The 21,396-nt window shown below is 42.3% G+C and overlaps 2 protein-coding genes across 10 annotated transcripts in view; one reads left to right on the top strand and one right to left on the bottom strand.

The window, feature by feature from the left end:
• Positions 1-6,140, bottom strand: part of DYDC2 (DPY30 domain containing 2) — an 18,563-nt gene extending 12,423 nt beyond the window's left edge. Inside the window, exon 1 of one of the 5 annotated variants that reach the window (XM_075934793.1) lies at positions 6,002-6,140. The gene's annotated coding sequence lies outside the window, so the exon portion shown is untranslated. Of the gene's footprint in view, positions 1-5,626; positions 5,912-6,001 lie in introns of those variants that run through there. The other 4 variants (XM_075934794.1, XM_006129923.4, XM_006129922.4 and 1 more) reach the window with 4 other exon arrangements.
• DYDC1 (DPY30 domain containing 1) lies at positions 6,002-21,396 on the top strand. Of its 5 annotated transcripts, none has more exons than XM_075934788.1 (7): positions 6,002-6,140; positions 7,410-7,511; positions 10,741-10,896; positions 11,013-11,135; positions 16,242-16,343; positions 17,386-17,487; positions 18,462-21,396. In XM_075934788.1, the coding sequence occupies exons 3-7, from the start codon at positions 10,750-10,752 to the stop codon at positions 18,525-18,527; spliced, it is 540 nt and encodes a 179-aa protein (XP_075790903.1). In that variant the 5' UTR covers positions 6,002-6,140; positions 7,410-7,511; positions 10,741-10,749; the 3' UTR covers positions 18,528-21,396. The 5 variants fall into 5 exon arrangements, with proteins under 5 accessions (XP_075790903.1, XP_075790907.1, XP_075790904.1 ...); XM_075934789.1 differs by lacking the exon at positions 6,002-6,140 and adding an exon at positions 6,156-6,260; XM_075934791.1 differs by lacking the exon at positions 6,002-6,140 and adding an exon at positions 6,211-6,347.

The following is a 21,396-nucleotide window of genomic DNA, read 5'->3' as shown; positions in this document are numbered from 1 at the left end:
AACTTTTCCGTTAATAGCATTTCTGGAAAATCATGCCAGTGTAGACGTAGCTTTTATGTATTTATATAAACATATTCATGACAGCTTTGAGCTACAGCTATGTAAAACTAGGTGCACAAAATGAAGTTAGAAATAAAAAAAAGTCTTCATTAACAAAGTTAGTATTCAGTATTACATTTGAGAAATATTATCTTTACCGCCACATTATCACCCAGTCTGGCACAACTTGGGCGCATTACAATCCCTCCTTGGCTAAACACCCTTTCAACTGGTGCACTACTGGCAGGAACCATAAACACACTCATAGCATCCTTGTGCAACAATGGAAGGCTTTCTCCATGACTTTTCCAGAAAGACATTACATCAATTCCATCATCTGTTGGGGGTATCTTAGCAGCTAGCTCTTGATAATGCTGCAGTTCATCATCAAAATTTCCTGGCTGTGGTGTGGTGGTGTTAGCTGGCCTTCAATAAACGTATAGTGAGGATGCATGTTTTGATTTTTTAACTAGTGGGCCATCAGCATCAGAGTTTGAGACATTGTAACGGCCAGTACAGCTAGAGGCAGACAAACTGTGAGGATTTGAACCAAATTGCTGAAGTTGTGAAACAATTTCTGCTTTCACAGTATTAGTTTTAGTATCATCAGAACTAATTTTTTCCAGCCACCAGAAGCAAAAATTAGGGTCTAACACGGATGCCAGAAAGTACATGAAATGACTAAAAGCCACTAGTGATTTTTCTGTGTCATCCAAAGGATTTGGTAATGGTATCAAACCAGCGTTAATGCAAATACCAATGAAACGTTTTTCAGTACTGCTTCTTAAAGCTGTAACCATATTCCCCAAGTATGCTGGAATAAATTCCAAAAGAAGGAGATATAGTCCAATTATTGATGGCACCACTGCTGAAATCGTAACATGCTGTTCACCTTGCACTTTATCTGTGGCATCCAGAAATGGCTGGAGTAGTGTGGGGAAAATCAAATAACTCCATTTGTGTCTAAGGGGGGACACTGGAGGAAATCATAACTTTCTAAGGGTTAAAAGTTTTCCAGACCTCTCTCCCTGTATAGGAGTGGAATCATCTAAACTCTAATCAAGACCCTTACAAATGCCTATCTCAAATTCATGGATACTCCTACCTAGTCTGTCACAAATTATCATGTAAACTCTTATCTTTGTCACAGTTTGCCTTGTAAGACTACTCACTCCACATTCTCATGTGCCTTTGTTGTGTAAAACTTACTTCTAGCACTCCTGGTGTGAACAGAAGTCTCAGAGTACTTCTGCAGAGACTTTGATATGTTAAGGAAAACAATCAACAACTGAACTGTCTAAGCATTCTGTATAAAGGATCAAAAAACCTGTAACTCAGGGCTGACTGCTACTGCTCTGCTGCCAGCCTGCATGCATGCATAATAAAGTTTTCCCTTCTAGATTTCTCTCCTGCCTCACTGATTTGACTTCCAGCCTCGGACCCTTCTGGGGGCTCTGTACCCCAGGGGAACGAGATTTCCCCCTCAGTAGCAACGCTAGTTCTCTTAGGGTATGTCTACACTACCACCCTAGTTCGAACTAGGGTTGTAATGTAGGCAACCCGAGTTGCAAATGAAGCCCGGGATTTGAATTTCCCGGGCTTCATTTGCATATTGCCAGGCGCCGCCCTTTTTAAATGTCCGCTAGTGCGGACTCCGTGCCCTGCAGCTACACGCGGCACAGACTAGGTAGTTCGGATTAGGCTTGCTCGTTCCACGAGGAGTAATGGTAGTTCGGAATAGGAAGCCTAATCCGAACTACCTAGTCCGTGCCGCGTGTAGCTGCGGGGCACGGCGTCCGCACTAGCGGACATTTAAAAATGGCGGCGCCCGGCAATATGCAAATGAAGCCCGGGAAATTCAAATCCCGGGCTTCATTTGCAACTCTGGTTGCCTACATTACAACCCTAGTTCGAACTAGGGTGGTAGTGTAGACATACCCTTAGCTGGGAATAATCCCTCTGGCTGGGTTTTAAATTATACTGGTTTTGTTCTTCAAGCATGTGTTTCTGCTTTTCTTCATCCAGGGACTAAAAAACATTTATTTGTCTGAGGCTACATCTACACTGGCATGATCTTGCGCAAGAACCCTTTTGCGGAAGAGTTCTTGTGCAAAAACTCTTCTAGAAGAGAGCGTCTACACTGGCATGTGCCTTTGCGCAAGAGATGTGCTTTTGCGCAAGAGCGTCCATGCCAGTGTAGACGCTCTCTTGCACAAGAAAGCTCTGATGGCCATTTTAAACATAGGGCTTTCTTGCACAAGAAATTCATATTGCCTGTCTACACTGGCCTCTTGCACAAGAACAGTTGTGCAAGAGGGCTTATTCCTGAGCGGGAGCATCAGAGTTCTTGTGCAAGAAGCACTGATTTCATACATTAGAACGTCAGTGTACTTGCGCAAGAACTCGCAGCCAGTGTAGATAGGCAGCAAGTTTTTGCACAAAAGCGGCCGCTTTTGCACGAAATCACGCCAATGTAGACACAGCATAAGAGTACTGTTCTACCTGGTAGCATTGGTTTGGGGAATACAAGCTTGAAGACCAAACCTTCTTTCAAAGGTTTCCTTGAACAGAGTACTTGTGTGAAGAAGGCTGCAGATTTTTGACACTTTTGCCTGGGCACCATATAACTTCGCCTCCTTGAGACCATGGTCAGTGAGTTGCAGAGTATAAGCAAAGCAACTGTGTCTCTTAATTCGAGGTCCACTTGAGTTTACATGATGGATGACCGATGTAACGACTTCTGGGTTTAAGTCTTCACATAATTCTTCATTTTCCAAAGTGTCATCTTGCATATCAATTTGCTGCTCTGATTCATGGTTGTTAAATGCTATGATGAATGCTTTACGCATGTCCGCAGCATTGTCTGTTATAACATATCTAATTTTATCCTTTATTTTATAAGAATCACATATGTTCTCAAACACTTCTGCAATGTTCTCACCAGTATGCTGGCCAAGGAACCTTTCACATGACAACAATTTGTCACGAGCGCGTACCTTATTATCATGTGGGCTGTTACTCCCCAAAAGCCTCTCATTCTTCTATCTGACCAGATGTCGAGCGTCAGTGCAATTGTGTCCACCTCAGTAAGAAGTGCCAACACATCAGCTTTCACATTATGGTACAAATTGTCCAGTTATGTCATAACCAAAGACCGACTTATTTCTTGTGACTGGGGATCCAACACATGACAAAATCGCCTGAACTGTGGTTTTTCTGCTATTGAAAGTGGTAGTAAGCAACCAATTATCAGTTCTATAACCAAAGAACTGACTATTCTTCTTTGTTTAGGATGATTTATTCCATAAACACCTTGATTATCATGCTTTATAAATGAAATCCGATATTTTACACGGTGAGGCGGGATCAATTGTGGTTTGTCGCAGATATTTTTCGTACTCACTGTGCTTTCGCGGATGGGTTTTTATAAGGCGCAAAAAATTGGAAGTTGTTGCAATGCCATCAGTGATTACAACCCCACATAATTTGCACTTCGCTGATCGTGTTTTCTCTGGATTTATTGATTTGACCGAAAAAAACAAAGTTTAGGACATTTTGATTTTTCTTCCTCATTCTTCACAGACGGATATTAACTTTTTGATTATTTTAATTTTGTTTGTTCACTATGAAATTTCAAAAATGGCATATTAATGTAAAATTTCATAAACAAACACACAATCAATAAAATTTTCACAAATCCCAAGCCAATAAACTATTTTCGCATTGTTGTTGTCGTAGCTCTACGTTAAAGCCAGAAATTGCGCCTAGATGCGTTCAAAACAATGAAAAAAAATGAAACACATTCACCATGTATTGCATCGTTTTGAAAGAAAAGTAACCCACAACAATGTAGCATACTGTTGACAAGTAAATGGGATATTTTTATCAATTCATTTTTTACAACTCTGAAATCTCGCATCTTCATGAATATAATAATTGTTTACGTCATTGAAATACTTATGGTTGCCAGGTGTCCGGTATTTTCTGATTTTTCCGGCTGCGCACCGGACAGAAGCCTGCGTGGGCGGGAGGAGCAGCTGGAAGGCGGGGCCATGATCGGCGCTAGGAGCCTGTGACTGCGCAGAAGCCTGGTGGGGGTGGGAAGAGTGGCTGGGACTCTTAGCTACTTCCCCCACCCCCACCAGGCTTCTGATGCGCCAAGAGCAGCGATCGCGGCCCCGCCTCCCAGCCTGGGAATCCCAGCTGGGAGGTGAGGATGCGTTGGACGCTCTGGGCGCATCAGAACAGCGGCATTTTCGGACATTTTTTTCACCAAGTCGCTTCAACAAAATTAGCAAGTTAAGTCACAAACCATGAACCTTAGTCGAGTCTCAAGTCAAGTCATCTAGGTGACTTAAGTCGGACTCGAGTTCAAGTCGTGAGACTCGAGTCGACAACTCTGGAACACTTCAATCTTCCTGGACACACAATTGCAGATCTAAAAGTAGCCATCCTGCAGCAAAAAAACTTCAGGACCAGACTTCAAAGAGAAACTGCTGAGCTACAAGTCGACACTTGCCAACAAGGACTTAACAAGAATTTGAACTATCTCACCCATTACCAAGACAGTTTCCCCAATTATCACCTGTAATACCATTAACTCACAAACATCCCACTCTCCCTACCTTTAATATCATCAATTCACAGACACTTACCTTCCTTCCTCCCCCTCCCCCCCCCTCCGCATCCCCCTTCTGTTCTGCAATGTGATTTGTCCTTTTCATATTTGTTCATTTTTTTAATTGCATCCTTTGGTATATATGGTTGTGACTACTTTCTTCCACTATTTGATCTGAGGAAGTGGGTCTGGCCCACGAAAGCTCATCATCTAATAAACCATCTTGTTAGTCTTTAAAGTGCTACATTGTCCTGCATTTTGCTTCAACTACCCCAGACTAACAGGGCTACATTTCTATCAGTATTCTGCTGAGCTACAGTTCATCTTTAAGTTTGACACAATCAGCTCTGGATTAAACAAAGACTGTGAATGGCTCGCTAACTACAAAAGCAGCTTCTGCTCTCTTGGAATTCACACCTCCAGATCAGCTGCTAGAAGTGGGCCTCATCCTCCTTGATTGGATCCACCTCGTCATCTCCAGCCTGATCCTGGCCTGCATATTTATTCCTGCCTCTGGAAATTTCCACTTCATGCATCTGACGAAGTGGGTCTTTGCCCACGCTTATGCTCCTACACTTCAGTTAGTCTATAAGGTGCCACAGGACTCCTCGTCGCTTTTGCAGATTCAGACTAACACGGCTACCCCTCTGATACTTGACAACTCTGGTGTCTACCTCAACTGCGTAGCTTATTTCCAAATAGCTTATTTCAAAATAGGGAGCATCTACACAGCACTTATTTAAAAAATAGAGCACTCTTCCTCCGAGTTCCCTTATTCCTCCTCCAACGAGGGTCAGCGTAGTCCTCCAGCTTGACAGTATTTTGACACTATTTTGAAATACCTGCCTGCTACGTAGACACGGACTCAGTTATTAGGAAATAGTGTTGCCGTGTAGACGTACCCTCAGTCTGGCATTCTGGCGCTCCAACAAGGAATGCAAGATTCTGTTTAACCTGTTAACCCGTTACCTGCGTGTGCCAGTTAACCAGTTACCGGCGTGCGCGGGGCGCTGGTTAACCAGTTACCTGCACCCAGTAAGGGTGGTGCTTACCAGGTAACTGGTTACCCGTTTACATCCCTGCCCCAGCTGTCCAGTTGCTGGGTTCTTGGGCCCGCGCCATCAACAGATCGAGGCATTCGCCCTCCACGCGGGGGGCGCTGGCCCGACGCTCACGTTACGCGGGTGGAAGCGGCAGCGGTTTGTCTCGTGTGACGATCGCTCGCCCCCTGGCGCACGGGTCAGGCCTATGTCCCCGGGCTGGCAGGGCGGGGCTGCGCTTCGAGACCCCAGGCGCGAGCTGCCCTCAGGCAGCCCGGGGGGTTAACGCTGCCACCTTACTCACGTGACAGCCCCCAGCGCCAGCTCCGCCACCAACCCTCCCGCCCGGGCCACGCGGACGGCTGCCTAGCGACGGGACGCTCCCGGGCTCGCGCCTAGAGGAGGGCGTGCTGGTTGAGGCTGCGCGAAGCGTCGGAGCAAAGGTCGGCGCGTCCCCCCCCCGCCCTCCGACGGTTGAGCCCCCCCCCCGTGGGCGCGCGCCGCGGACCGTTGGGCGTCGTGGCGGTTCGCGGGCCTGAGCTGCGCTGCTGCTCGGCCACCCCGTAGGGCTCCCAGGCGGCAGCGGGGAAGCGCCGGGGCTCGGGCCGCGTCTCTCCCGGCTGGGCTTCGCCCCAGGGAGCCTCCGCTCGGTGTGGTGAAGGGCGGCTCTGCCCTCTCGGCGAGGCCCACCGGGAGCCGTGCCGGCCGTAGTCCCTGACCGCGTCTCCCAGCGGCCGCCCCTCACCCCCACGGGGGTCTTCGTGTCCGCAGCAAAGCTTAGGCACCCGGGGCCCAGCTGCCGCAGACGGGGCTGGCCGCGCCCCCACAGGCTGGGAGCCAGCCCCAGTGCGGGGCTGGGGGCTGCTCCAGCCCGGATTTCGCGCCAGGCGTTTAACCGGGCGAGCCCGGAGGTTTAACGTTTAACCGGCTGGCGGGCGGGCTGGGATTTCGCATCCGAGTGTGCATCCCTTTGGCAATCTTAGCCATGTCTGCAGCAGCTGGAGAGGGATGCTCCCTGCGGTGGGGGCAGAGAGGCCTGGGCTCCAGGAGGGGAGGAGGAATAAGCTGGGCCAAATGGTCAGAGCCGTCTCTGGAGCCTGCAACTATTTCCAGTCGTCTGTGGGGGCCTATTCGAAACCCCAGGATGTTCAAGCTGGATAGCACCAGCTCTGTTGGCTGCTTGTCAAGAGTCTGACTTGTCACTTGGGAGTGCTGCTACATACATTGCAAATCAGAATACACACTCAGCCAATGCTCTCTTTAATGTTTTCCATCCATGTGCAGAATAAATTTTATGTGCACAAAGGCATGTGCAGATATGCAGGAACAGCAGAAAAAAACATGCTGCCAGCTATAGGTAGTCTGCCAATCAGATGGGTGGCATTTGAATCTTTGCTGAGCGGCGGGGGTGGGAGGGTGGCGGCATCTGAACACTTAGCTTACAGCAGAGGTGGGGAACCTTTTTGGCTCAGGGGTTGCTGACCCACAGAAAAATCAGTCGGGGTCTGTACACAAGTGAGAAGCAGTATAGTAAGAAGTAGTATAAAAGGTTCTGATCATGCAAATGCTTGCACAGAATACATAAACAAAAAGTACATTCTGAGTCAAGATATTTTTAGTCTCATGTATGGTAGGGGTGAGACATATGCCCATATATATAGCCCTTTATGACATTTATAGATATCTCATTCCTAACTGTTCTTTTGTTGTAGAAATGGTTTAAACAAGAAAATCAAGCATCCCAAAATCAAAAGTGAAAAAACCATGCAAAGAATGTAAATATATTTGAAGAGTTGGCTGAGGAATCCTTTGAGGTGAGTGGAAAGTATAGAACCTTCAGGAGGTAAGTGGGTTCAGATGTGCATTTTGTGGAGGTGCATTGTGACAAAACACTGGTATATTGCCAGTGTGCCAGAAAGTATGGTCTGAATTTAAGAGACCATAGCAAAGGGGTATCTGTAAGAGATCAAAAGGAAGGAAAAGCTTATGATTTTTCTGATCCCACTTGTGTCAGGAACCTAGTTCTTGCTTCATGTGCGTTACTTGCCTTTAGATAAGATCTGTTTTTTTAAAATTGATCACACACAGAAATGATTTAAATTCTATGTAGCTTCTAGATTCCTTTTGAATGAGCATTTAATTCAGTGAAGTTGTGTGTAATTAAAGACAGGAAATAGCTAATTGAGACTGTTCATTAGAACTAATAGAATAGAGCACTATAAGGAACACTGTAGTGATCATGTACTATTGTAACTAGAGATAAGTGAATATTTACTGAAGTTAAACTGTGTTAAGCAACTGTAGCTTGAACATCCCTGGTTCAGCACCTTCAGGACCTGACTGGTGCCGGACCAGGAGATGTCAATTGCAGACCCTCTGCTGCCACAGTCTGTTGGGTTCTTTTATGATGGCAGCAGAGGGGCCAGCATGGAGGGAGTGGGAATGGGGAGTGCTTGGTAGAAGAGTCAGGGAGAGTGTGGTGCCTGTGGCCAGCATCGGATTCCTGCAGCTGCTGGTCTGCGCTCCTGGCCCCTGTGTGCCTGCACCTCTGGCCATGGGGCACCACACCCATCCTGTACCTTTCCCTGAGTGCCCCCCATCTCCACACCTTCCTTTTCATCTCTGAGCTTAAACACTGCAAGTGGGCTATTTGTGGCACTCTGCAAGCTCTGAGAGGAAGGGAGAGGAGTTGCTGAGTGCAGGGCCTCCGGCTGTTCCCCGTGAGTGCTCCGATCCCGGACCACTCATGGATGCTGGATTACAGATGTTGCTGGATGAGGGAAATCCGGTTTATAGAGGCTTAACCTATTCTGCTTCATGGAAATTATATTGTGAAATAAATGGAGCAGAATTATATTCTATGTTTTGGTTATGTATTAAGGGATGTCAGTGGTTAACTGGTGGCAGCTGGAGCAGCCCTCAGGAATCTGCTCCAACTCAGCCGGAGCAGGCTCTGACCGCAGCGAGGAAACCGCTTCCCCCGCCCACCCCATTTAATTGGTTTACCGGCTAAACTTAATATTTAACTAATTAAACAAGATTTTGCATCCCTATTGCATACACAAAATATTTTACAGGCAGTCCCCGACTTACGCGGATCCGACTTATGTCGGATCCGCACTTACGAACGGGGCTTTCTCGCCCCGGAGGTCGAGGTGGCGGATTGCTACCTGTGAGCTCCGGGGCGAGAAAGCCCCGTTCGTAAGCTGCTCCGGTGCCCCTGGTCTGCTGGAGACCGTCTCCAGCAGACCAGGGGCACCGGGCGGGTTCCCGCGCTTCTGAGGCTTTGTCAGAGCAAAGCCTCAGAAGCGCGGGAACCCGCCGCTGCTGCGGCTTCAGTCCCGGTGCCTGTGGTCTGCTGGGGGGGGGGGGGGACTTACATACAGATTCAACTTAAGAACCCCAAGCTTCCCCAAGTCAGCTGCTGCTGAAACTGATCAGCTCTGATTCTAGGAAGCCTGGGGCAGAGCAACTCTGCCTCGGGCTTCCTGTAGTCAGCGCTGGTCAGTTTCAGCAGCGGCTGACTTGGGGACGCCTGGGGCAGAGCAGCTGGGGTGCTGCTGGGTTGCTCCAGTAGCACCGCTCCTCGGTGCTACTGGACCAACCCAGCAGCACTCCAGCTGCTCTGCCCCAGGCGTCCTGATTCAGCCACTGATGAAACTGACCAGCAGCGGCTGAATCAGGACCTGGGGCAGAGCAGCTGGGGTGCTACCGGGTTGGTCCAGTAGTGCCCAGAGCGGCGCTGCAGGACCAATCGGCAGCGCCCCAGCTGCTCTGCTCCAGGGTCCAAACAAAAGCCTGGTCTGCTGGGGGGGGCCACTAGCCGCATCCCCCCCCCCCCAGCAGACCAGGGACACCGGGAGCAGAGCCGCAGCGGCAGCGGGGTGCCGTGCCTCTGAGGCTTTGCTCTGGCAAAGCCTCAGAGGTGCGGGACCCCCCTGCGGCTGCCGCTTCAGTCCCGGTGCCTGCGGTCTGCTGGGGACGGTCCCCAGCAGACCACAGGCACCGGGACTGAAGCGGCAGCAGCGGCGGTTCCCCGTGCTTCTGAGGCTTTGCTCTGGCAAAGCCTCAGAAGCGCGGGAACCCGCCCGGTGCCCCTGGTCTGCTGGAGACGGTCTCCAGCAGACCAGAGGCACCGGAGCAGCTTACGAACGGGGCTTTATCCACTTTCTGATTAAAATACATCAGATATGTGCATGGTCTTTGTCAGTAACACAGCATTTTGTAGATATAACCTACCCATTTGCTTTGATTGTATTTCTGACTTAGCTACCTAGCCACAAAAGAACAAGATTTTATTCATAAGAATTCTTGCTGGAAGCAAAATCTCTCAAATCCTACCAGGAAAAATCTATTTACAAGAGCATTTGTATTGGGACTACTCTCTTGCAAAGCTGTTTTAATTATTCTCACATTAGTCTGACACAAATATTCACAAATAATTTGTGAACAGAAAAAGGAATTCAGATTTATGAAGTTTAGGCCATCTGATCAGGGAGCAGACACAATAGCTTGTGACTTACATGACTAGGTCATGTAGTGTGTATAGCAAAGTCATTGCAGCGAGTTCATGAACCTTTTTTCACAGGATTTATGCACAAAGTATTGAACACTTGTCAAAATAAGCAAATTAGTATTTATTAGTAATACTACCATTCAAATAGGTCCTAGCTCAGATTGGAGCCCTTGTTTTAAGCATTGATCACACAATGAGAGATAGTAAATGCCTTGATGAGCCTACAGCCTAAATATTCTTGATGGACAAAGAGAGTGAAAAGGGAATTAAAACATGACCTTTCACAAGGTTATCCAGCAGGTGGTGACCAAGCTGGGAATCCTGACTCCTAGTCTTGTCAACTAGCTACTGTCTTTTATACAATGCATAACCTTTTCATAGAGCATTCACAAAAAGAAAAAAAAGTCTGATTTCACTGGCTAAACTATTTGCAGCAAACCATTTGATATAGTCTAGTCAATAATTAAAATGTTTTTTTAGTTTAAATCAGGAATCACTTTTTAATATATTTCATTCCCATTTTTCAGGAGGTGTGAATGGAGTCTGAATATCTGAAGAGATGCCTAGGGATATGCTTGGCAAAGGGACTTGCAGAGGTGGTAGAGCACCGTCCCATAGACCCAATAGAATACCTAGCATACTGGATTTACAAATATAGGAGAAATTTAGATGAAGAACAACAGGTGAATCTTTCTGCATTTAAAATAATTATTATTACTCTTTTACAATCTTTAATGATAATATAGCCAATATTAGTTTAATTGTTTTTTTCTGATTTGTAAATACCATGCAATGGTAGAGGAAACAAGAGAACGATGAATTGGTGCAACAGCGTGAGGAAGCCATGAAAGAACTGGAAATGGTAGGAAAAATGAAGGAAGAAGAACTCATGATCCAGCAGAAATTTGCAGAGGAGCAGCAGGTATGACAAAATATACTCGGTAGTAAAAGTAATTAAAATTTCTATCAGATATACTTTGCTTTGACACCTCATAACCAATCTAAGTATGTATCATTTGCGTGATGTATTACATGGTCGATGTAATGGTGGGACAAGAAAGCAGCATAAAAGTAGTATAATGTGACTTGCATAAAGTGATTGTGTGCCAAATAATAAGTGGCATGAGCAGCCAGAATATAGAAGTAGCTAAGTAGGGAAACTGATTTTTGCAGTATGAATCCTTAAATAATGTAGAACCCTGAGGCAAAGAATACTCAATGTAAGGCTTCTCTACTTACATCAGTAACTTACAATTGGCATGTCAGATACTAGGGTTCAAATAGGGCTGTCAATTGCAGTTAACTCATGTGATTAACTAAAAACAAAAGGCACGATTAAGCAAAGTTTTAATTGCACTGGCAAACAATGATGAAATACAAATTAAAATTTATTGAATATTTTTGTAGAAAATGTAAGTATTTTTCATTTTCAAGTATATTGATTTCAATTACAACATAAGATCAACAGTGTTTATTTATATTATTTTTGTTTACAAATATTTGCACTATAAAATAAGATACAGTATTTTTCAGTTCACTTCATACAAATATTGTAGTCCAATATATCAATGGAAGTGCAACTTGCCAATGTAGATTTTTTTTTTTTTACATAACTGCAGTCAAAAACAAAACTATGTACAATGTAAAGCATACAAGTCTACTCAGTCTCACTTCTTTTTCAGACAGTCATGAAGACAAATTGGTTTACATTTATAGGAGATAATGCTGCCTGCTTCTTATTAACAACTTCTCCTAAAAGTGAGAATAAATGTTAGTTTTGGCACTTTTGTAGCTGAATTGCAAGATATTTACCTCCCAGATATGCTAAAGATAGCTACAGCCCTTGACTCAAGGATCAAGAATCTGAAGTGCCTTCCAAAATCTGAGAGGGAAAATGTGGAAAGCATGCTTTTAGAGTTGTTAGCAGATAATGATTTAAAGATCTGACTCACTAAAATGGGAGGAAAATGAAAATCAGACTATAATTCAAAATGTAAGGAAGGATTCAAAAAAAGAAAAGGATGAACTTGTGTGTGTGCTTCAAATGGTGTGGCATCTAAGGGTACGTCTACACTGCACGGCTATTTCGGGATTCTGGAGGTATCCTGAAATAGCTACCCCATGTAACAAGCCGCCCATTATTTTGAAATATTTTTTGAAATAATGGGCATGCTATTTTGGCATCCCAATAAACCTCATTCCAGGAGGATTAAGGGATGTCTTGAAATAGTGCGTTATTTTGAAATGTTGGCATTGTGAAGAGGCGCCAAATTTCAAAATAGCCTATTTTGAAATACAATTGAAATAAGATATACAATTTGCATAACACAAATTGCGTATCTTTTTTCAAGTTTAGGGAGTTGTGTAGATGCACCCAAAGTTAATACGCTGGCCAACCATATTGAAGATTATTTGGAGAGCAAATGACACAAGATTAAAACAAGGTGAAAATAGAAACAAGCAAACATTCGAATTAGCATTTGTTTGGAAGTGGCAGAAAGAGCAAGATCAAAATGATGTAATAAGTGAATTTGAACATGCTCTCTGCTTTTCAGGGCAGCTGCTAAGTCTTGCTGATGGTTCTTTGGAGGACTTTATATGAAATTTCTGTCCACCTGCAAAATCTTTGCTAAATTAATTTAATGACATCAAGAAATATTTGGAGGAGAATGATGATGCTCGGTCCAACCAAATTAGAGAGAGCTTGGCTGGAAATATAGTTCTTCGATTTTTGACAAATTACCATATGTCTTTGACTGCCCACTCTTCGTGATTTTGTTTTCATTTTTAATTTTTTTCTGGAGAACGCTGTGTTCATTTATATAGTTTTGGAGTTTGTAAAATCAGCAAACAGTTGCAGCTTGTGTCAGTAAAACTTTAAATGAATATGCACTTACCTGGAAGGATGTGGCACCAGTGAATTCTGACTCTGCTTCTTACATGCAGTATGAAGCTGAATGAAAAGCTTAAATTGTTTTGCCCAGTTCATCTGCTGCATGTTGCCAGTTTGTCATTCAACAAATGTTCCCAAAATGGCTGATTTAAAAAAAAAATTCATAAAAGATACAGATGCAGTTTTCAAGCATTCAAATAATAATTTAAAAAACCCTCTTCTGTGATATTTGAGAAGAGGTTGCAGTTGAACGTAGCATTGTTGTACCAACAAGATGATTTAATCTGTATGTCTATGTCTATACTACATGTTTTTTGCACAAAAACCGGCGGAGCATCCGCACCTGAAGCACGTTTTTGTGCAAGAAAATCGACAGAACACAGGACTTTTGCTGGTAGAATTATTCCTCTCGCCATGAGGAATAACTGCTTTTTGCGCTACATCTCTTGCTCAGAAAGGCAAGTATGGACACTCCAGATGGGTTTTTGCACAAGAAACCCCTATTGGAAAAAGCATAGGTGCTCTGATGGCCATCAGAGCTTTCTTGCGCAAGAGTGTCCATGCAGTGTGGACACTCTCTTGTGCAAAAGCACATTGCTTTTGCAATGCGCTTTGAGTCTGGACGCATTTTTGCGTAAGAAGTTTTTGCACAAGAACTCTTCCACGAAAGGCTTCTTGCGCAAAAATCCTGCAGTGTAGACTAAGCCTATTTGACTACATAGAGTTTTCAGAAGGTAATGGGCATCCTAATGCAAATTTTAGATCACAGATGTTCACCAGTGGAAAGTCTGAAAAACTGAAATCTCACATGGCTAAACAAGAAATTAGGCAAAGCCTTTATACAAAATTTGAATTCCTGATTGAAACACTTAAACCACTACATGAAGTACAGAAGAAATTGGAATTCTGTTCTTTAACAGATGGCATGTTTTCTAATATAGATAATACATGGCATTGTGATTAGCAATATCTCTGCATAACTGTCTCACAAAAGCTCATCTGGAGAGATTCCAAAAAACCCCCAATTTTTTTCATGTCTATTTCACAGTCACTGAGCAGGATCACCTCACAAAATCTTTCGGAAGTTTTTACAAAGTGCTATCAAAGGAGGGGGAAGCTATTGTAATTTGCAATGTGACCCCTAATGCTCTTCATAGAAAATAATCATTCTGGAAAGTCATTGTGCTGTTTCACCTTCATTGTAAAAGTGTGGCCTCACCTGATACATTTAAAGAGTATACTTGTATAGTCTCTGCCTCTGTGGCTTCTAATGAAGAAAGTACAAAACTGGAAAGTTTATTTTGTGCCTGTATGGCGATGCCTTCCCCTGACCACTACTCTATCACTCCTCTTGAATTTGGGAAAACCTACCACACCAAGGCTGTGTCCAGACTCCATGCCTCCGTCGACGGAGGCATGTAGATTAGCCAGATCGGAAGAGGGAAATGAAGCCGCGATTAAAATAATCGCGGCTTCATTTAAATTTAAATGGCTGCCCCGATCTGCCGATCAGCTGTTTGTCGGCAGATCGGGGGAGTCTGGACGCAATACCCCGACAAAGAAGCCTTTCTTCATCGACACAGGTAAGCCTCGTGAAACCAGGTTTACCTGTGTCGATGAAGAAAGGCTTCTTTGTCGGGGCATCGCGTCCAGACTCTCCCGATCTGCCGACAAACAGCTGATCGGCAGATCGGGGCAGCCATTTAAATTTAAATGAAGCCGCGATTATTTTAATCGCGGCTTCATTTCCCTCTTCCGAGCTGGCTAATCTACATGCCTCCGTCGACGGAGGCATGGAGTCTGGACACAGCCCAACTGTCCAACTTTGAGACTTGTTGCCTCTCACATCCTCAGTATCCCATCTGGCTCTGCTGATGTGGAAACAATATTTTTGAAATTTGGCTACATCGAAGACTAAAGAAGGAAAGAAAAGATTCCTTAAAATGATTTCTGTGAGCATACACTACAAAGAGGGTTTGGAAATTACATTGAAGGACTTCACGTAAGACAAAGAGTGTATATGAGTATTTTAAAATATTGGGCCCAGTTATTAAATATAAATATTTATAGACTAACAGTCCTAAATCAACTGTTTATTTAAATGAAAAGTTTTATTTGGAGTTTTTATTTGGGAATTTTATTTAGTGATAAATTGTTTTCTTAAGCCGAGATGTAGCACTGAGTTCTGTTTTAGTTCTGCAGAAAATCACGTTACTTTCATGAATGGAATTAATTTATTTAGCAAATGCTTCCCTCCCCCCTCCCACCCCTTCCTTCCATCCACCAAAGTAAATTGATATTTACCTACAAGAGTTAGTAAATTTTTTTGCATTGATCTTTCAACTGTTTTTGTTGTAATGATAAACACTGATGCATTCCCGATAAAAATGAAATAAAAAACTGAAAATGAAGGGCCATAAAGATGGAATAGATTGTTTAGCATAAATAGTTAACACACACATCAAGAGATCATTCAAGGTGAACTGGCCCAGTCCTCCAGACATGGGGAAAAATGAAGTTGGGGGGTTGCTAGTAGGTGACTGATTATTGAAATAAGCTATAAATTCATTTTCTCTAGCAATGTTCACTTAAATTTTTTCCATCCTGGTGCAGACTAAATTTATGTGCAATGAGGCATGTGTAGATGAGCACCACCATGAAACACATGCTGCCAGCTGTGGGTGCTCTACTAATCAATTGGACGGCATTTAAATCTTTTCTGGGTGGCCGCCCAAGTGCTCATCTTACAGAGAACACTAGTCTCTAGTCAGTCCATGATTTTTAATGTCTAGCAAAGTTATGTGTAAGCTCCCTTGTTAATTACTTATGCTAAGCAATCTGTTCCATCCTGTGTTTAGTTGTGACAGTGAGTGATTTCCCCATACAAGAAGAAGAGCTGTATAAGTTCAAAAGCTGTTTCTCCCACCAACAGAAGTTGATCCAATAAAAGATATTACCCCATCCATCTTGTCTCTTGAAGATAGGGTATATATATATATATATATATATATATATATATATATAACATTTCTGCTTTGCAAATGTCATCACCAACATAGCTCATCTTACAGTAGTTTGTCTTTTTTTTCCCCCTTAATTTTTTCTTCTTATATTGCTTCTGTAAAATGACTGCAGGCTCAGGTGGACCAAGAACATGAAGAGGTTCAACTGGAACAAGAAAGTGTAAAGGAAGAGAAAGCAAAAGAAGAACTGGTTTTGCAGCAGAGAGCTGAAGAGGTCTGTCAAAGTTCATTTAATAAAACAATAATACTAAATAATTAATATAATAATATCACAGATCACCAACCAGAGTTTCCCAGATCTATGCTTAGATATCAAACATCCTCTCTGATCAGTGCAGGAATTGTGTATGTATACTTTTATCCTATGGAAGTTTGACTAAACTGTTAGTCTCTTAAGAACATTTCTGGCATAAATGTCTAGCCCTCCAGTTTTATTTCAGATTTGCTGAGATAAGGCACTAGTGTGTATTATAAATCTCTTAGCACTGATAACTAAGTATAAGTGATTTCAGAGTGTAGCTTATTATATATTTGTTTGCTTAGTATTGCTGCAATTGTCCTTTGGTTATTTTTATGAGACAATGTTTTTGTTTAAATGAGAACACAAGTGAATAGCTTCCCTACTTCTCCTCTTTATAAACAAACACATCGAGGTTTTGTCTACATTAACAGTTTTGTTGCTTTTACTATGGTGGTGTAGCTAATAGGGATGTTAAAATGTATTTAATTAAGTAACCATGTAACTGCTGAAATTTTCAGCAGCTACACATGAGTGGGAGGAGCGGGGGAAGGAGACGTGTCACCTCCCCAGGAGCTGGTGTGCATGAGGAGCGGGTATTTAAGATACAAAGGCGGGGATGGGATGATGGCGGTTTTTAAGCTGACTCCCCGCGCATACAAGGACCTTGCATGTAATCGTGAAGGTTTACCACTGAGCCCAGGCTCATTGATTAACCATGTACATGGTTACATGGTTACACTTTCACACTCCTAGCAGCTAATGCAGCAAAACACTCCTACTGTGGAAGCTCTTATGCCAGTATAAAAATGTTTATACTAATATAGGTTATTTTTGTGAGGCAAAGTAAGTTATACTGTCATAAGGGATCTTTCTGCTGGTATATCAGTCTACATAGTGCTTTTATTTTTGTTAGCTTAGTGCACACTAATGTTCTTTAACATATCTTCAGAATGCTTAAATACATGTGTGACAAAATTAACAGAATTACTAATGACTCACAATAAGCTTTCTGTAGGAAACAGAAGAGAAATCAAGGACATTAGCTGAGCTTACAGATAGATTTGGAGCCCCTAATTTGACACGAGTTGAGGAGATAGATGAGAGTGGGCAATCTGATGTAAGTACAAACAAAAATTTTTTTAAGTGTAAGTAATCCCTATATTCAGATTTTTTTTTGTTGCCACTGATGCATATAGAGTGAAGACTATGTCAGCACTTCCATTATGGCCAAAAGAGAGTATGTGGGCCATATTCTCCAGAACTTCTGAAGAGAACCTGATCCTCAGTGCATGTTAGAGCAGACTTCGGAATGTTCTTTCAGGCTGTTGGCTACCAGTGGCCTCACAGGCCCTTCCCAGAGCCAGGGATGAGCTGACTATAGGAACTCATTTGTCCTGACACATATTCCCGCAGCTGTGCCTTTTTCAGCAGATGAAGAAAACAGTAAGGCTACATCTACACTGCAGGCTTCTTGTGCAAGAATAGCTGTTCTTGCACAAAAACTGCACGTGCGTTCTTGCGCAAATAAATTTACAGTAAAACATTGGAATAGAGGGCTTCTTGTGCAAGAGTTATTCCTCTCCCCACAAGGAATAAGCTCTTGCACAAGAAGGCAGTGTGGACCGGCAACCGGTGTTTCTTGTACAAGAAATCCCTATGGCTAAAATGGCCATCAGAGCTTTCTTGAGCAAGAGAGTGTCCACACTGCCATGGACGCTCTTGCGCAAAAGCACATCTCTTGCACAAAAGCACATGTCAGTGTGGATGCACTCTTCCGCGAGAACTCTTACACAAAACAGTTCTTGCACAAGAAGCCTGCAATGTAGACGTAGCCCAATAGTACATTCTTTTTGCATTCTGCAAAGATACTGTCAGTGAGTTTACATAAAAACTGGGGAATCAGATCACTGTTCTTACAGTCCTCTTTGTTAACTTGTTAATCAAGGATAATTTTCTCTGTATAGTCTTATGGGATTTTGTTGATGATAGAGGTGAATAAGACCTAATATGTAATTTTAGTGTGTAGAAGAATGGCACTTTTTACTAAGTTCTGTTAATGCTGGTGAGTAATTTTTTTTTCTTTGCTCTTAGGCTGCACTGAATCTCATGGCTGAATCAGAGGAAGAAAACCTAATTGATACAAAAGTTGATTCCTGAAGTTTAGTGACTTTCTGTAATTGTGTATTTAATACACGGAGAATGAATTTATCAATGATACTCGGGGAGGGGAGTGTGTTGAAAATTAGATAATAAAACGTGTTCAGGCTGATAATTTAAGGTGAATATTATAAAATAAAAATCAAACTCTAGGAAAAATGGATTTGACATGCTCCTGATTACGAATGCATTCTATACATCAGGTTGTAAATACTGTATCTAGTTTCACTGGAACCAGGAGAGACCAATAATCTCCTCTAAAGCTGATACACTGAATTCCATGTAGTTTACTAAATATGAAACTTTCAGACAAGTATCCCCAAAGCTAATATCCTGATCTTCATGAATATTAAATATTGTTGGGGAAATCTCGCTCCCCTGGGGTACAGAGTCCCCAGAAAGGTCCGAGGCTGGAGGTCAAAACAGTGAGGCAGGAGAGAAATCTAGAAGGAAAACTTTATTATGCATGTATGCAGGCTGACAGCTATTAGAGTGAGAGCAGCAGCAGCCCTGAGAGACAGGTTCAGGGATCCTTTATACAGTATGCTCAGACAATTTAGTTGTTGATTGTTTACTTTAACATATCAAAGTCTCAGCAGAAGTACTCTGAGTATGCTAGAAGTAAGTTTACAGTGCAAAGGCATATGAGAACCTGAGTGAGGAGCCTACAAGGCAAACTGTGACAAAGATAAGGGTTTACATGACAAATTGTGACAGACTAAGAGTCTTCATGAAGTTGAGATAGGAGGCATTCTAAGGGTCTTGAATAGAGTTAAGATGATTTCTCTCTGTTACAGGGAGAGAGGCCTGGAAAACTTTTAACCCTTACAGCAGTTTTCTTTTAGAGAATTTTGATTTCCTGCACAGTCCCCCCTTACACAATTGGAGTTATTTGATTTTTCTCCCACAATATCTGGAAGTAACCTTAGGAATTCATTCTAATGTCCTTGTCAAAAAATTTTCCTGTTCTCATTTATTAGATTGATTGCTGCTTCCACCCGTACGTAGCTCTGTTTCATTAGTGGAAGAAGGGATTCCTGTATCTATGCCAATTATAATAAAACAAAAGGTAGGATTATGCAGCACTTTAAAGACTAACAAGATGGTTTATTAGGTGATGAACTTTTGTGGACCAGACCCACTTCCTCAGATCAAATTCCTCAGAATTGATCTGAGGAAGTGGGTCTGGCCCATGAAAGCTCATCACCTAATAAAACATCTTGTTAGTCTTTAAAGTGCTGCATAGTCCTGCCTTTTAGTCTGGTCTAGCTGAAACAACACGGCTACATCTCTATTACTATTTATAATAAAGGTTGTGATCTGAATTATGTAGGATCAATGGTATTACTCATTTTTTGAAAATTTTATGATGCTTAAGTACCTTGTTAAATGTGAGCCACGTGTAGGATAGAGTCCAAAATCTTTCAGATGAAAGGTGCTATGTAATTGTACAATATTAGATGAGAGCTCTTGTCTGGTAAATTCTTGTTAGTAATGGATAAACCTCAAAGGGTTCTAAAATTCAGTTCAAATAGGCATCTGATCATCATCATATCTGAACTTAGCCTAATTTCCTGACCAAAGAGATTTCCCTTTTTCTTAAGAGATTTCCAAAATTCACTGGTTTTCTCCTGGGCAAAAATTCCACTGTTAGTCTTTTTTTAAAAATATATTTCATTATTTTTCTTCCCACTGAACCCAGCAAGTGTATGTGTCTATTTAAGAAAAAGAAATATATAAAATCTTTCATTCAAATTTGTTTTGAGTTTTGAGCTGGTTATTTTTCAAGTTTTATCCAAATGACTTCTGTTCTTAATCAGATTATTTTTCACAAGAAAATGATGGTTCTTTGTTGCTGATTGTCAAGATTGTTAACTTGCTTGCTCTCTCATAAATTACTGACTTGTCTGGAAAGGATACCAGAATTGATAACTGGATGCCTCTTGGTTAGAAAATAAAATAGTTTCTTTCCACCGCAGTGTCTTGTAGTAGTACGGATTAGCTAGGCAATCAACATTCAGTTAAGACCAACAGTATATAATACAATGTTACTCCATTACAGATTCAGTATAATGTACTTTAATTCATATTTTTTGTGTTTTAGGATGAACGAAAGATTTGGGGGTGGCTTAGAAGTTTGATAATTAATCTGTACTAAAGCTAGCTCTAGGATTTCTGGTGCCCTTTGTAAGCTAGAAAATATGTAGACCTACAGGCAAAGGTCAGTCATGTAATAAATATTTTTCTGTCCTAGTTAACCTTCTCTGTTCATATAGCAAAGCGGGTACTAATCAGAAACCTATCAAAAATGTTCTGCTTTTAACACTGTCAAATGAAATGTTCCAAGAAAATCCTTGCTTCTTGTGCATTCACTTCAGTGCATGGTCTTGGAATCAGTCCCTTAAAGTCAATAGCAAGATTCCCAATGGCTTTGAATCATGCTTTAATTTCATGTTGAAAAGTGGCATGGCACTGTAGCAACAAGTAAAAAATATGTAAAATAATCTTGAATTTCAGTTGGCACAAAAATAATGAAAACTAAAACCTATACTATTGCTCCTGTATGGTGATAGTTTTATGCTATTTATTAGCATCTGCCTGTTATAGGAAGAAGTTTGCTATAAAACACCACAGAAGAGCAATAGTACTCTAAGTAGACTCCTACAAACTTTGATGCATGCAGTTATCTTTAATTATGTAAATAGTTCATTAAAGTAAATGAGACTGCTTGTGTGAATGAGTGTTTAGAGGTTTAGATTCCAGTGTTTTGAATTGATGCATATTTGTGTATCTCTTAGTCAGCTTTGAAAATCTCAGCCTTAATATGTAATTTAGAAATACAACTAAAATACAAGACAGTGGCCCTTAA

The sequence above is a fragment of the Pelodiscus sinensis genome, chromosome 8 (assembly GCF_049634645.1).
Source record: "Pelodiscus sinensis isolate JC-2024 chromosome 8, ASM4963464v1, whole genome shotgun sequence".
Taxonomy (NCBI): domain Eukaryota; kingdom Metazoa; phylum Chordata; order Testudines; family Trionychidae; genus Pelodiscus; species Pelodiscus sinensis.
The sequence above is the reverse complement of the archived record's forward strand: the minus strand, read 5'-3'. Positions and strand labels throughout refer to the sequence as shown.

Coding starts and splice junctions, on each gene's coding strand:
- DYDC1 (XM_075934788.1), top strand. CDS start 10,750: ATGGAGTCTGAATATCTGAAGAGATGCCTAGGGATATGCTTGGCAAAG. Junction 11,136..16,241: donor AATTTGCAGAGGAGCAGCAG/GTATGACAAAAT, acceptor AAATGACTGCAG/GCTCAGGTGGACCAAGAACA. Junction 17,488..18,461: donor ATGAGAGTGGGCAATCTGAT/GTAAGTACAAAC, acceptor CTTTGCTCTTAG/GCTGCACTGAATCTCATGGC.